Genomic DNA, 14,306 nt, shown 5'->3' with positions numbered 1-14,306 from the left:
ATGTTTGGGAATGTTCAAGCTGATAAAATCTTTTATTCATTCTCAGTGCAAAAACATTTACCCATATGTCACTTCTACTGTCCATTATCATTGTAAGGCTGTAGGCTATGTCAGTATTTTAGAGACTTCACAGAATCCGGCCATGCCTGCACAAGTACCCTTCTTTTTTTTTAAAGGCTGCATCGAGTTTCCATTTCTTAATATTTTAAAGAGGTCTGACTGGATATGCCACCATGTTGCAGTTGCATGTCAGTATAGGCAAATTAGGCATGATACCCCAAGAACAAATACAACACATTTTTGTGAGATGTACTGTACATTTCTTAGCAAAAAATGTTAGCTTTCATATTTCATAATGCAGTACTCCTATGTTAATCTTCTATATCCTGGACATACTGTCCATGTGGACAGTATAGACTGTAAAGTCTGCACTCTATCAATACTAAATAGTCCTGTCTCAGCAGAATTTTGCTCAGGTTCATAAATAGTTTCAAAACATAATCTTTCCCGCAGGTTGTGTTGGTTTGACTAAAACAGTGTTGGACTACACGGTAAAATCCCTAGTGTAAATTTGATTCAGAGGAGAGTATAAATGGAACCAAATGGATTAATGGGTCTGTCTGTGCTACTATAATCCAGGTCTGTCCATAGTTAATGGACCTAAAATAGTGCCCTCCATAAGTGCTCTTCAATATTTGATTAGCTGGAACCTGAATGGGGGGGGATGCAGGAGGATAACGTGCTATTTTTGGAACTCATGTCACTTGTCTGGGAGACAACAGAAAAGTAACTGAATACATTTACTCAATTACTGTAGCCTACCTAAGTATAATTGATACTGAGGTACTTTTCTTGAGTATTTACATTTTTATATGTTATACTTTGTAATGTTTATGACACAACTTGAAGTATAATTGGATGCTAACACTTTTGTATTTCTAATACATCATTTGTATTTTGTACAATCATTTCGAATACAGGACTTTTACTAATTGAGTAATTGAGACTGTATACTCGCAGTTTACTATGAAAACCTGCATCAGTCAGTCAGTGACGCCTCGTGATACGCTCCATATATGGCCTCGAGTCGTGACACGCTCAATATGGCGACCTCGCCCTTTAGGGCGACATTGCTTCTCGCCCTCAGATTTTATATTGTGGCATTGCTACTTTTCTTCTTTCTTTTCTTTTCATCCCATGGCCTAGGGGTGTCATAAAATAATCTGAGTACTTATTACAAACTTTATCAAAATGTTTAAACACAGGCATGCCTATAATCACTTAGTCTATTGTAAAATATGTTTCCTATAAGAAACGCATAGTTCGCCTAATGCTTTTCTCCCCTCAATTCTGCAGGTAATGTGGGTATGCAACCTGTGCCGTAAACAACAAGAGATCCTCACCAAATCAGGAGAATGGTTTTCGGGGCAAGGGGTGCGGCCTGCGAGCCTGGGTGCCGCCTTGAACGACCCGACCGGGGGCGGTGACGCCCGGGACAGGAGGCTCCTCCGTTCTAGGTCCCAGGCCCCTCCCTCCAGTGCGAACGCCAACACTGGGCCACCAGACGGAACCCAAACGCCTGCTGGTGTCACCGCTGCTAAAGGGGCCGATATCATGCCTGGCTCACGCTCCCGGAGCGAACCCCCCCGAGACAAGTAAGGCCTCACCAATGCACACATCTCACACACGCACTTTCAGTGTTCAACTCAAACTGAACATAGCAGATGTGTACATGGTCACCATGCGTCACATCGCAACACATTGTGAACTTGTAGATTGGGTATTTTCAAATGCCTGAAGTAAGTAATAGTAACCTATTGGAAATTGAAATACTCCAGTCAAAATGTTAGTACAGTACACTATATTAGTACTAGTACAGTACACTACTGTCACTGTAATCTCATTCAAAATGAAAATCAATAGGATAAATGCTTTGGATTTTTCTACTGCTTGTTGGACATCTTCTCAATTCCTCTTCTTTTCAGGAAAAGGCCTGTGTCTTTACATGAGCAGAATGGTAAGATCAATGTCGGCCGTGGTGGTGGCCGGAGGCCTTCAGGGATGCTGCCATGCCATTCGTCCCTGGAAGAGCGTCCGTGCCCGGGAGAACGAGGAGAGAGACGGGTGGGAGACAGCCGGAGGCTGGAGAAGATCCACTCTCAGGACTATGAGGACGGAGAAGAGGTCTTGCGCCGGCGACGTCCAGAGGACGACGAGCGGGAACGAGAGCAGAGGGAGCGCCAGCGCCGCGAGGAGGAGTTCCAGAATCGTTACCGTAGCGACCCCAACCTGGCGCGCTACCCAGTCAAGCCTCAGAAGGAGGAGCAGGAGATGCGCATGCACGCCAAGGTGTCGAAGGTCCGCCATGAACGTCGCCATAGTGACATGGCGATCAACGAGGTCGGACTGGGGCCTGGAGACGGAGGAGGTAACACGGGGGAGGTGCTTGAAAACCGCCTGGCCAGGAGAGGAGGCGGCGGGGAGGGAGACCGAAAGGCCATCTTGGACAACCACCGGGCCTACTCTGTGGATAGGACCGTGGGGGGTGGAGGGGGTGCACTGCCTCTCGGAGGAGTCCCGAGAGCAGGCCCACACCCTGGGGAACCAGTGCCTCTGGACAGGGGCACAAACAAGGGCCGCCTGGAGCCCAATATAGGCCGGACACCAAGGGACAAGGGTGGAGACGACCTGCTGCGGAAGGACTCTCAGAGCTCGGACCAGTCGGAGTCCTTGCGGCCGCCCCCTCCACGGGCCTACAAGAGCAAACGCGGTGTCAACAAGAGGCAGATGTCCATCAGCAGCTCAGAGGAGGAGGGCGGCTCCACGCCCGAGTACACCAGCTGTGAGGACGTGGACATGGAGAGTGTCAGCGAGAAAGGTCAGTCACACAGCTGTGCCTGCTCTACGAGCTAAACTAAACTCAGAATCACAATATTTTTTATAATTGCCAGGTGTGTTTTCGCAATTACTTACAATTCACTCAAACATGAAGTAGGCCTAGTGGTCCAGGCGCATGCCACATATAGGCTCTGGCCTGACAGCACGTCGCGTGTTCGAGTCCCGTTCATGACGACCTTTCCTGCGTGTCTCTCCCCTTCCTTTCTCTCCCTCAGTCTTCACTTGATACTATCAATAAAGGCATAAAAAAAAAACATGAAGAAGGCAAAAACTATTGTTAGTTTTTGTCTTCTTTACCCCCTGGGCCTAGGGGGTTCTCAGAGTTAGTACAGGGAGTGCCGCCACATTTTTGTGTGATAGGTTTAGATTTTCTTTTCTTAAAAGAAAAAAGGAAATGTCTGAAAATGGACATGAGTCCAACATACAATAAAATAATAGTATATAAACAAAGAAAAAAAATATTTGAAAGTTATTTCTTTATTATTAACCCATTTTGACCTGAGATCAGATTCTAAAAAGGTTTTCTGAAAAAGCTATGTTTCTATGTCAGTGGTTCTTCGATTTTTCTAAAATAGCAGACCTACAAGCTTGTAGATCTGCTATTTTTCAATAGCTAAAGCATAACATAATGCTAACACCACCGCCCAAAATGGGTTAAAAGGACAATGGCTTCAATTTCAGCATGCTAACTTTCCAGGAAGAGACATAGCTTGGAATCGCCATGATGAAGTTGATGTCCTTGGTCGGCAGGTTTCTGAACTGTCCATAGCCAACCAATGAGACACAGAGTGAGAGTGAACTGTCCATAGCCAACCAATGAGACACAGAGTGAGGGTGAACTGTCCATAGCCAACCAATGAGACACAGAGTGAGAGTGAACTGTCCATAGCCAACCAATGAGACACAGAGTGAGAGTGAACTGTCCATAGCCAACCAATGAGACACAGAGTGAGAGTGCCATTTACACTCTTAACAGCGTCCGTCTAAGCTTTAACACTCAAATGTTTCAATAACGGAAATAAAAGAATGGGGGAGAGACATGACTGACCATATAAAATGTCCAGAATCAGTATCCTTTTCATGGCCAAGTATAAGCACATGCTCAGATTTTGAGAAGGTGCTCACAGGGACACATTTCATAAACAGACATTGAAAACTGATCATAGGGAATGATCAATTGAGTAGTAAAAGCCGTCATCATTACATGATGTGTTATCCTCACCTTTTGGATTGGTTAATAACCCTGTTGCTCTGACTCTGAGAACAGCTCTTGTTTATTTGGAAAGTCCCTTTGATTTAGGCCATCAGATTTGTGGAATTAGGTCAGTGGCTCGCTCGCTATGCGTAACTCAAACAAACAGCTGCACTGGGCAACTAGTGGCCACAAGATATGGTAAAATCTGGTTAGGGATGCCAAGTGTCCTGTGTTCCATTTTAGCGTATGACCCTGGTATGACCTCATGTATTGAACTCCTCACCTGCATGGTTTGCGGGTGCGTTTCACCCCTGGGTTTGCTAGCTACAGTATACACTGCTGTATCTTGGCTAAGATAAGGATCAGAAAGCAATAATAGAGTATAAATTATAAATTAGGTTTACACTGTTCGAGATATATTCATCCAGATTACTTTAAATCGGGACTGATATTTTGGTAGATGTTGTCGATTGGGATTATATGGCTAACAGAGCGACATTCCGAGATTCCATTGTGGAGATAGTTCAGACAAAAGTCTACGTAGATGTTAAAATGACCCCAAACATGTTTGAAAGTGAAATAAAACCATGTTGTGCATCCCCACTTAAAGTTCTTACAAATGTTTTTAGTTTACACTTATTCGTGTTGCGCAATATAGTGTACAGCATATATGTGTATGAGCCACATACATATTCATGTTCACCATGTTCACATATTTAGTGAACGTACAGCAGACAGACAACTTTATCGATGCAATCAAGCTGGTGAAATGAGCCTGTTAAACCTTTATGCTAGGTTATATAATATATGATTTGGAGGTTGGCAGTGCCAGTTTGAGTACCTTCCAGCTTGAATTCAACAAGCAGAGCTTGGGCTAGCAAAATGGCTTTTTGAAATGATGGATCTATTTAAGACTGGTACTGTATGTAGAAGTATAGCATTTTGCCTCACTTTATATAAGCTTACTCCACTATGATAGATAGATCTTTGCATATATTTATTTTCTTGGGAGACTGATTTTCTTGATGACTAATACAAAATGAGTGAATATTTTGATCTACTATAAACGTCCTTCTAACAGCAACCAACGATTCATTCAATTATATTGAAATTAAAGCAGTCTACTACTTACTATTATTCCATACTTACATTGGCATAATGTCACGAAGATTTGCTTTTTAAATGCGCTTATATGAGTTTACCACTTAGCCAAATCTATGCCATTTATAACGTGCCTAGTGACGCCAGGGATAATGTGGTTAACATAATAAAGACATGACATTTTTTATTGATCCCTGGAGGGAAATTCAGAACAATGTTTCGGCCTGACAGCAACAATTTCCCCATGGTATAGTTTAGTAACAGAGTATGTGTGTGTTTGTGCATATTGTGTATATGAAGTGTCTGTAAAGCAGTGCAATCCCCAGAACATAGCAACATCTGCAGTGTTTATTTAAATGGATCTGTTGGACAGCAGCTGACAGTGACACATTGTATTGCAAAATCTTTCCGTGTCCTAACAACACCTGTATTCGCATTGTTCTCGTTAATCAGTGGGTCGTTAGGTGTCTGTCGTCGTCATCGTCATCATCATCATCATGATGAGTCGGTCGGTATGAGCTTGCCACCATTGGTGTGTGGATGTGGCAAGTGAGTACACTGGCGTCGACTGTTCCGAACAGTCGATTCATACACTGGGAGGTGTATGAATGAATTAACCATTGTGAAACGATTTGAGGAAAAAGCGCTATAAAATGCCATTCATTATTATCATCATCATCATCATCATCACACTGAAAAGTCTCTAAGGCCTCATTCACACGTACCAAACACCAATCAAGAAATGTTTGGTGGTTTTTATTTTTCCAATGGGAGTCACATGGTTTGATCAAACATTTGTTGTGTAGGTGTGTACGAAGCCTTAGGCTGTTTTATGGGTTTGGCTTGACTAAACGTTGAATGATGACGTTTACCAGGTTGGTAAAAATACCTGAACAACCTGATGCTAGACTGGCATTTTGATTATATCTGAGACGTTCAAATCATCTTTGGATTTGATGGATCTGTGAGAGGAACAGTTTTGATTTTGATTTACCCGTCTTGATTTCTACTCCTTGTGTATTTATCTCCTAAAAGTCGACGTGCCCGCTCAGCAGTTCTAACCGCAGCATCAGCAGTTATGCAGCCTGAGATCAGAGATTACCAGGAAAACCATCACCACCACTCAAGCATTTATTGATTGATTTATTTCATAATCAGCATCACGATAGTTTCATAGCGTTGCTGTCGGGCAGAGACCTTGTATCTCCATATTTCAACATTTTATGTTCTGTTGTAAATCATTTTTTAAAGCTTTCAATTTACAAGAAAGACAGTGGTGAAAGTGACTAAAACAGTAATGAAGCATCAAATCTGGACAAAACAAGAACTAGGTGCTGTAAACACCAAATTAGAATAAAATAAAAAAGAAAGGGACAAAAAAGACAAACATTTCAGGAAACAACCTGTTGGAACGAAAACTATTAAATTAAAACATAAAAAAGTATCACTGGTAGACATACGATTACTAGTCGATCCGCCATCTGACATGCCACCGTTCATTATCCTACAAAATATCAGTCCGAAATATCAGCGAGGTTCAGCTCATGTATATACAGTACTTAGCCCATATCCACAAAGTGTGTGAAGCGGGTGTAGGAGATTTCCACCTAAGCACCTACTTCATCATGCACAAAAGTGGTGAAAATAGATCTAGTACAAGCTCACAACGACTTGTAATGTGAGACGTTGTGAGCTTGTAGAATAGATAGTCTATTTTCATACCGTACTGTTATTGTTTTGTTTGGACTACAGTAGTTACAAGGTTTCTACCCGACAGCAACGATACTCATTTTGCCTAGTGTTACACGCTGTAGCACCATAATGGTTTATTTATTGCAGTGATTCTCAGCCTTTTTATCTGCCATGTGACTCTTTAAAAAATGATCAATACGAGGCATTTATTTTTTCCATAAAGGGGTTTATTTTATATGCGCAATAGCAGTGTAAACGAGAGGATTCACACATTGTAAGTTATATGTAGGCTACCCTACAGCAACGTGAACAGAATAAATACAGACATTAGGGCTAAATGAAAAATATACAACTTAAATAATATAAATGTATTAATCAATTGCAACTTTTGTTTTCTACTTAAAGAGAATGTAAGGTTAATATGTAACCGAGGTAGATATAATTATTAGCTTTTTGTTTTCGTTTCCTCTCTCTTTTCCAAGAAAATGGGGAATCAGAGAAAGCTGGATGATGAAATTGTTGGAAAGAAATTGACTTTGTTAAATATTTTTTTTTTTATTTACCGGTATATAGGCTACAGTTTTTTTTAAATATTTTATTAGACAACATAAATGCAAACAGCACAATGTACAGCCAGGCATTTTGTCCAAAAAGGATTTCACCGAAGAAAGACCTTGCAGTCTTGTTTCCATTCTTTGATTGATTGACATATTTATTAACAGTTTGCAGAATTATTTATTAACAGTTTGCAGAATTACAGTACATTTCAAGCACAAACTCAATACAAAGACTGTTAACTGTGAGTGGACGACCCAATTAAGCATTACACTTGTTTACAAGAGGGTCCACCTTGTTCAATTAATCAAAACATTTAGAGACGTACAAATAGACACTTCTATATAGTCAAAGAACAGAACAGGAATTCATCATAAAGGAGGTGAAAAGAAACATAATTATACAGTGAGGGGGAAAAGTAGAGGGGGGTCTTGTGGACCAGACCCATTGCAAGATGCTGGACTCTGTCGTCGACCCTAAGCCATTCCAGCCTGTCAAAGTGGGCAGGGGTGAGGTGGGTTCGGTGGGTCCAAGTAAGAGCCTGACTAGTTTGGGTCCCATACATTCAGGTCCCATATACTGTACACCTTTTCAGACTCCATCATGGCCCATAGCACTTACCCTACCCCCTTAGATAGCATTTCTGTAGACTTAGATAGCATTTGATACAGACTTATAGCATGTTATGCAGACAGCACTAGAATTGCATTGTATATAGTCATAGCACGCCATAGTACATATGTATAGCACAGTAGTATATATGTATAGTTTATATGTATAGTTTCATTATATAGATATTCCACTGTTACTTTCTTAGCTTACGCATGTTTCATGATAAATGCTTTTATGTGATGTATTCCCAATGCTTTTGTTCTTGCTTAATGTAAATCGCTCTGGATTAAGAGCGTCTGCTAAATGCCTAAATTGTAAATTGTACACTCACACATGACATGAATAATAATTTAACACAGGAACAACAATTGATATAACAATAATTATTTAAAACAACATATACAGGTTGGGGCCGAAGTTAATCGGAAGGGGATTATCAGGATATAGAGGTGGGGGCGAACAGTTGTCCTGTAATGTAATAAACACATGAAATATGTCCTTGTCAGTCAGTCATGCTGTCTTTTTAAATGTCCATGAATTGTCCATATTCTCACAATGAAATGTCCACATTTCAAACAAACACAAACAAATACACGATAGAATGACAATATAACTTTTACAGACACAAAACAAAAAAACTGGGAACATACCGTATGCGCCTTCTGCACAGACTTTTAGGAGTTCAGTTAAGTTCTTGTTCTTTTTTATATCATTTTCTTTCTTATCTTTTGTGGAGACTCTCTGACATGAAAGAGCTACTCTCTTCACCTCTGCTCTGTTTGTTCTGCCCAAACATGCCCAAACCCAACAGGTGATTGAAATGAGGTGATTAGCTGCTTAGGTGAGCCTAATTCAACCTGCCAGTGCCCATGAAACAGATCACAAATGCAGAGCACAGTAGATGGCACTATCTCACCATACATACAGTACACCATACAAATACCAAAATATACAGTTTGTTGCCCAAAACAAAAATACAATTTACAATAGGCCTATGCATTTTCAGAAAAATAAGCAAAATTTAATATTACAGCATCCCCATAACTGGGACAGCTATACACTAATAAAACTCTTACTCTTAAACGCGTATTATAAATGAATGCTTATATGGTTAATAATTTACTTTAACGTTCACATTGCAACAAGCAAGGCACCGCAAATAGAACCCTGGCTATCTGATCTATTCTGGCAATGAGAGTCCTGTGTGGTAGAACAGTGGACATGAGGATCTAGGGCTGCTCTGCTCTGATGTTTGTCCAGTCACCTCTTCTACTCACCTAGACCATCTGTTGGTGTTAATGAGAGTGCAACATCTCTGTCCACGCCTTCTCTCCTGTGTTGGACAGGCCAACTTGGATTGCGTTAATATAGTTTCACTGTGAAAGAAGTTTACATGTACTGTTTCTCTTTGTCTCTTTCCGTCTCACTCTCTACCTGTCTCTCTCTCTCTTATGCACGTTTTCATTCTTTAACCATTTAAGCTCTAGTTCGTTATGACAATTAGTACAATCTACAAGCTCTGAAACAGGGCACATTGCAATGCATGAAGCTTGTTGAAGTGCAGTTTTCATCGTTTCAGAAAACGTTGACAAAAATGTTTTCTTTTCCAGTTATGACAGTTATGACAAAATTGGCACGCCAGGTTTAATGTGGTTAATTCTTTCACTCATGTCCAGGTACTTCCTATTTGATACTCTCTAGTAAATGTTTTTCTCTTACTGTAAACTTTGACCTTCTCCATTTTAGTACTTAACCTGTAAGTCTAGCCTTTAATCACTTAGTTTACTTATTACATTTATCTCTCGCTTCAGGTGACTGGGACTGCTATCCACTAGATCCTACCGTGTGGCATGTAAGTTTCACAAGAATGACAGATGCACAAACTCATGCACACACAGGCATATCATCATTACAGTATATCATCATATCATCATATATACTGTAGTCATTCATTCATTGTTTATATTGCAGATTATTGTATGTGAATCAGATTTCTTTGTTTTGTTTGGCCCATCCAGGCTTTTCTCTTAGTGTAACTCTAATGCAAAGTGCAGTAAGCCTACGTGCAATTCAAGTGTATGATGCAAAGCACAATGTATACCCAAATGTATCCGTATCACGGATGTTTTGTGCAGAATCAATAACAGAAGCAATAAGTTAACAATGACATCAGCAACAATAATATAACTTTACATTTATGACAGCACTTTATTATAGGCCTACTTGTACCGTATCACATTATGGTATGTTCAAAAATCCATTCACAAAAAAACCAAAACAATAACTGGACATTATTCCTCCCCCCACTGGCAGCATCCAGTCACGTGGCAGCCGTCGAAGGAAGGTGATCATTTAATCGGACGCATCACTCTGAGCAAGAGATCTGCCATGCCCCGGGAGGCTGCAGGCTCCCTGCTGGGGCTGAAGGCAAGTTGAGGCGCTGTTCTGTTCCAGGCCCGGGTGAAATAGCTTTAGCTAGAAACCCCATTCAAACCTACTTAGGTTCATCTTACGGTGGACATGTTTGACTGAAAAGGAATCTTTGAAATGTTTCATAGTTTTAGAAATATAGTGCTTTCAAATTTGAGAAATTTACAATTGGGCTCAATGGCAGATATTGGCATGTCAATGCCTCCAGTGTGGCTGCACCCATTATTACGACCCCCAGATGTCCTTGACGGAGGCCCAGGGGTTCCCCAGAAAAAGGAGTTTTTTTAAATCATTCTTTTTTGAAAAATCTTTCAAAAGATCTTGACAAATCTTGAGAAAAATCTTCTCTTTTGCACAGAAACCTTTCAAATAGGAGTCCATGGCCTAATACATTATATTGTTTTTGGGATCCTTGACATGAAATAACACTGGTGGTTTGCTTTAGTCTAGCACCTAAGCAGACTAATGTGATTACAAAAGACATCGTTTTCCAGATTTGTGTAAAAAGTGTTAATGTATACGCCAGCCACGTGTTCTACTTTCCTACGTTCAACAGTAATGTATCTGCACTGCAGCGCTTACACCCTGTGGCCGTTTATTTTCATTTCCAGGTGGTGGGAGGGAAGATGACAGAGACAGGAAGATTAGGGGCCTTCATCACCAAAGTCAAGAAAGGCAGCTTGGCAGATGTTGTGGGACATTTACGAGCAGGTACGCTGCTTGGGACCAAGGATCCCTAAATGAATTAAGTGATGATGAATAATAATCTACAGTACATCAGTGATTCTCAAGCTGTGGGCACCATTTTTCTGATTATATAATATTGATATTAAAAAATATGTATAAATAAATAAAAAATGTCATGCAGTCGAGCTTCACATTACTTTTTTGATCAATTCATTCAAAAGGAAGCTTGTTTATTTACCTCTTACGATACTGCTGTTATATGCTACCATTTTAGCATTTAATAGCAGCTGTGTGGTGAGCAGAGGTTATTCTGGGCGTCACAATCACTCTGCCATCTTGGTTTCAGGTGACGAGGTACTGCAGTGGAATGGGAAGTCGTTGCCCGGAGCAACCAAGAAAGAAGTGTACAACATAATTCTGGAATCCAAGGCTGAGCCCCAAGTGGAGATTGTTGTTTCTAGACCTATAGGGTAAGAGTACTCTAAATAGTGTGTAATCATTTGCTTGATAGTACATGTGATGCTATTTGCTTTCGCTCATGGACACTTTCAATATGTCTCCTTCCTTTGTCTAAAAGCTCTTTCCACCGAATTATATCCAAAAACGTATTAAGAAAAGTTTATAGAGCACATCCGTAAGTAGTATTGATTTTATGGGTGGAGCCCCTTGCCCCGATGCCTCACCTGAAATCCTAGCCTTCCAAGGATCCAAGAGAAAACATATGCTGTGCCCACAAGCTCACTATGCCGGACACCTTGTGTGGCAGAGTATAAATGAAGCTTAAGATAGACCCTGTCATGCTCTTACCCTGAACTATCCGTTTGTTCTGTTTGATATTTGAACATGGATGCTTTTTCCTGCTTGTTCCCCCTGTATCCTGATTCCATGCCGACTGCATGCATTAGTTGACACATGCTCGTCATCGTCATGTATCAATTATAGTCAAATTGTCAATGTATTCTGTGTGCTTGTTGTGCACAATGCTAGTATGTTCAAATGCATCATCTGTGATGATTATATCATATAGTATTATATCATGTGAGTTCTGTCTTGATTTCTGTGATTCAACTTTTTTTTTTTTTTTTTTACCAATTTCACAGAGACATCCCAAGAATTCCAGAATCATCCCACCCTCCTTTAGAATCTAGTGAGTGTGCATCATGGTTTCTTTTATTGGTAGTAGTGCACATGTGTCTTCCTATTTGTATCTTATATTTGTTCAGTAGTATTAGTGGTTGTCTTGACTCTTGAGTCAGTGTGCTTTTGTGAGAAATTGGTACTGTAGTTGCTTTCTCCATGCACAACGCATGCATATATACTGTTTCATATCTTGTAACCCAATACTCCCTTCAGCGGGCTCCAGTTCTTTTGAGTCTCAGAAGATGGAGCGTCCCTCTATATCAGTGATGTCCCCTACCAGCCCTGGAACGCTCAGAGACCTCCCCCTGGTACTGCCTGGTCAGCTCTCTGTGAGTACTTCCTTCAGGAAGCATAATTGTAGCGGTCGGGCAGCAACCTTGTATCTTCATATTTCCACTTTTTATGTGTTTCCCCGTCAATTAATGCCCTAAAGCCACAACTTTTAAATACTTAGAAAGTCGAAGTGGTTAAGTCTGTCTTGGGGCTTTCTACAGTAATGTTTGTGTTATTTCACACACAGAGCGATATGCACACAGAGCACGGTAAAATATGTTGTCCATGACTTTGTATCCATGTTTCCACATTAGACAATAACTACCATTATAGGGAAGGGCCTAGTGGTCAATGTAACTGACTATTATGTAAAGGGTCATGGGTTCGATTCCCGCTTGGGGAGCAAGTGACAATGGCCCCAAAAAATTGAGAAACCCCCCACCTGACAATAAACTGCCATTGATGAGATCATGTGAAAGTCTATCCACATCCCCCGTGTCTCTGACGCTCTGTCCATTGAGTGCTGTTCTCCAAAATTGTGACTTAAATCTCATCAGACCCCTTCCGGCGCTACAGCAACATAGTGGCCAAAACCCTTGCAATAATGGAGATTTAAACAAACTGTATATCGTGGGGGTCACTCACGGTGGCACAGTCGGTAGTGCTGTAGCCTCACAGGCAGAAGGTCCTAGCATCGATTCCCGCTGTGGGCACTGGGGGCGTGCTCCCTCCTCCGCGTCATCAGTGCCCATACCCGAGGCGGTGTTGGCAAAAGGGCCTTTCTGTGTGGAGTTTGCATGTTCTCCCAGCGTCCCCTAGGGTAGGTACCATCACAAAAACATGCAGTAATCCTGGTCTCTAAACTACCTCCCCCTGGCCAGCCGGGGCGCCTGATGGAGGGGAAAGGAAATGGTCGGAAAAACGTGTTCCTTCCACGCGCTACGTCCGGCCGGGGAAACTCTCCCCTGTCAGGTGAAAAGAAGCAGCTTGGGCCTCGACCCCCGATCCCGACGGCCTTTATTGCATGTCTTCCCCCCATCTCTCTCCCCATTTCCTGTCAGCCTGTATAATGTCTGTCCCTCCATAAAAAAAGGTGAAAGCCACAAAAGAACATAAAAAATAAAATAAAAAAATAAGCAGCTTGGACTCCTCAGGTGTGCTCTGCCCCCCCCGGCAGAGGATGTGTAGCGCCCAGGATTACATTAGATAATTGACACTGGGTGAAAAAATGGGTTACAAAGTCATGGGATAAAAGTTTAGAGATAAAAAAACTAACTGTATATCATGTACAGTGGTAGCGGTCCGAAAAGCACCTATTGATTAATTCTGTTATAAGTCTAGATGTCATGGGTGGTACAGTACATGCCCAGGTGGAAGGACACACAGAGAGGCATGGACAGATGATGGGTGGATAGATTAATGAATATCTTCATGTGTGTATTAATACATGCAGTATGCTGTGCAGGTGAAGCTGTGGTACGATAAAGTACCTCTTCATGTGTATTAATACATGCAGTATGCTGTGCAGGTGAAGCTGTGGTACGATAAAGTACCTCTTCATGTGTATTAATACATGCAGTATGCTGTGCAGGTGAAGCTGTGGTACGATAAAGTACCTCTTCATGTGTATTAATACATGCAGTATGCTGTGCAGGTGAAGCTGTGGTACGATAAAGTACCTCTTCATGTGTATTAATACATGCAGTATGCTGTGCAGGTGAAG

At 41.4% G+C, this 14,306-nt stretch overlaps 2 protein-coding genes across 2 annotated transcripts in view; both read left to right on the top strand.

Annotated features, from left to right (window-relative positions):
• LOC308312386 (regulating synaptic membrane exocytosis protein 1-like) overlaps positions 1-1,659 on the top strand; it is a gene marked incomplete at both ends in the record, with an annotated part of 39,504 nt that extends 37,845 nt beyond the window's left edge. Inside the window, one exon of the mRNA XM_080758990.1 lies at positions 1,357-1,659. Within this exon, the coding sequence (XP_080615116.1) occupies positions 1,357-1,659 (303 nt within the window). The remainder of the gene's footprint in view (positions 1-1,356) is intronic.
• A 392-nt stretch (positions 1,660-2,051) lies between these two features.
• Positions 2,052-14,306, top strand: part of rims1b (regulating synaptic membrane exocytosis 1b) — a 58,607-nt gene continuing 46,352 nt past the window's right edge. The window contains exons 1-7 of the mRNA XM_080760190.1: positions 2,052-2,878; positions 9,865-9,905; positions 10,367-10,480; positions 11,095-11,194; positions 11,517-11,640; positions 12,271-12,317; positions 12,524-12,639. Of these exons, the coding sequence (XP_080616316.1) occupies positions 2,062-2,878; positions 9,865-9,905; positions 10,367-10,480; positions 11,095-11,194; positions 11,517-11,640; positions 12,271-12,317; positions 12,524-12,639 (1,359 nt within the window). The 5' untranslated portion in view covers positions 2,052-2,061. The remainder of the gene's footprint in view (positions 2,879-9,864; positions 9,906-10,366; positions 10,481-11,094; positions 11,195-11,516; positions 11,641-12,270; positions 12,318-12,523; positions 12,640-14,306) is intronic.

Source organism: Protomyctophum bolini (assembly GCF_963924005.1).
Source record: "Protomyctophum bolini genome assembly, chromosome: 3".
NCBI classification, from domain to species: Eukaryota; Metazoa; Chordata; class Actinopteri; order Myctophiformes; family Myctophidae; genus Protomyctophum; species Protomyctophum bolini.
Note: the sequence above shows the minus strand (reverse complement) of the source record. Positions and strands in the feature narration are given on the sequence as shown.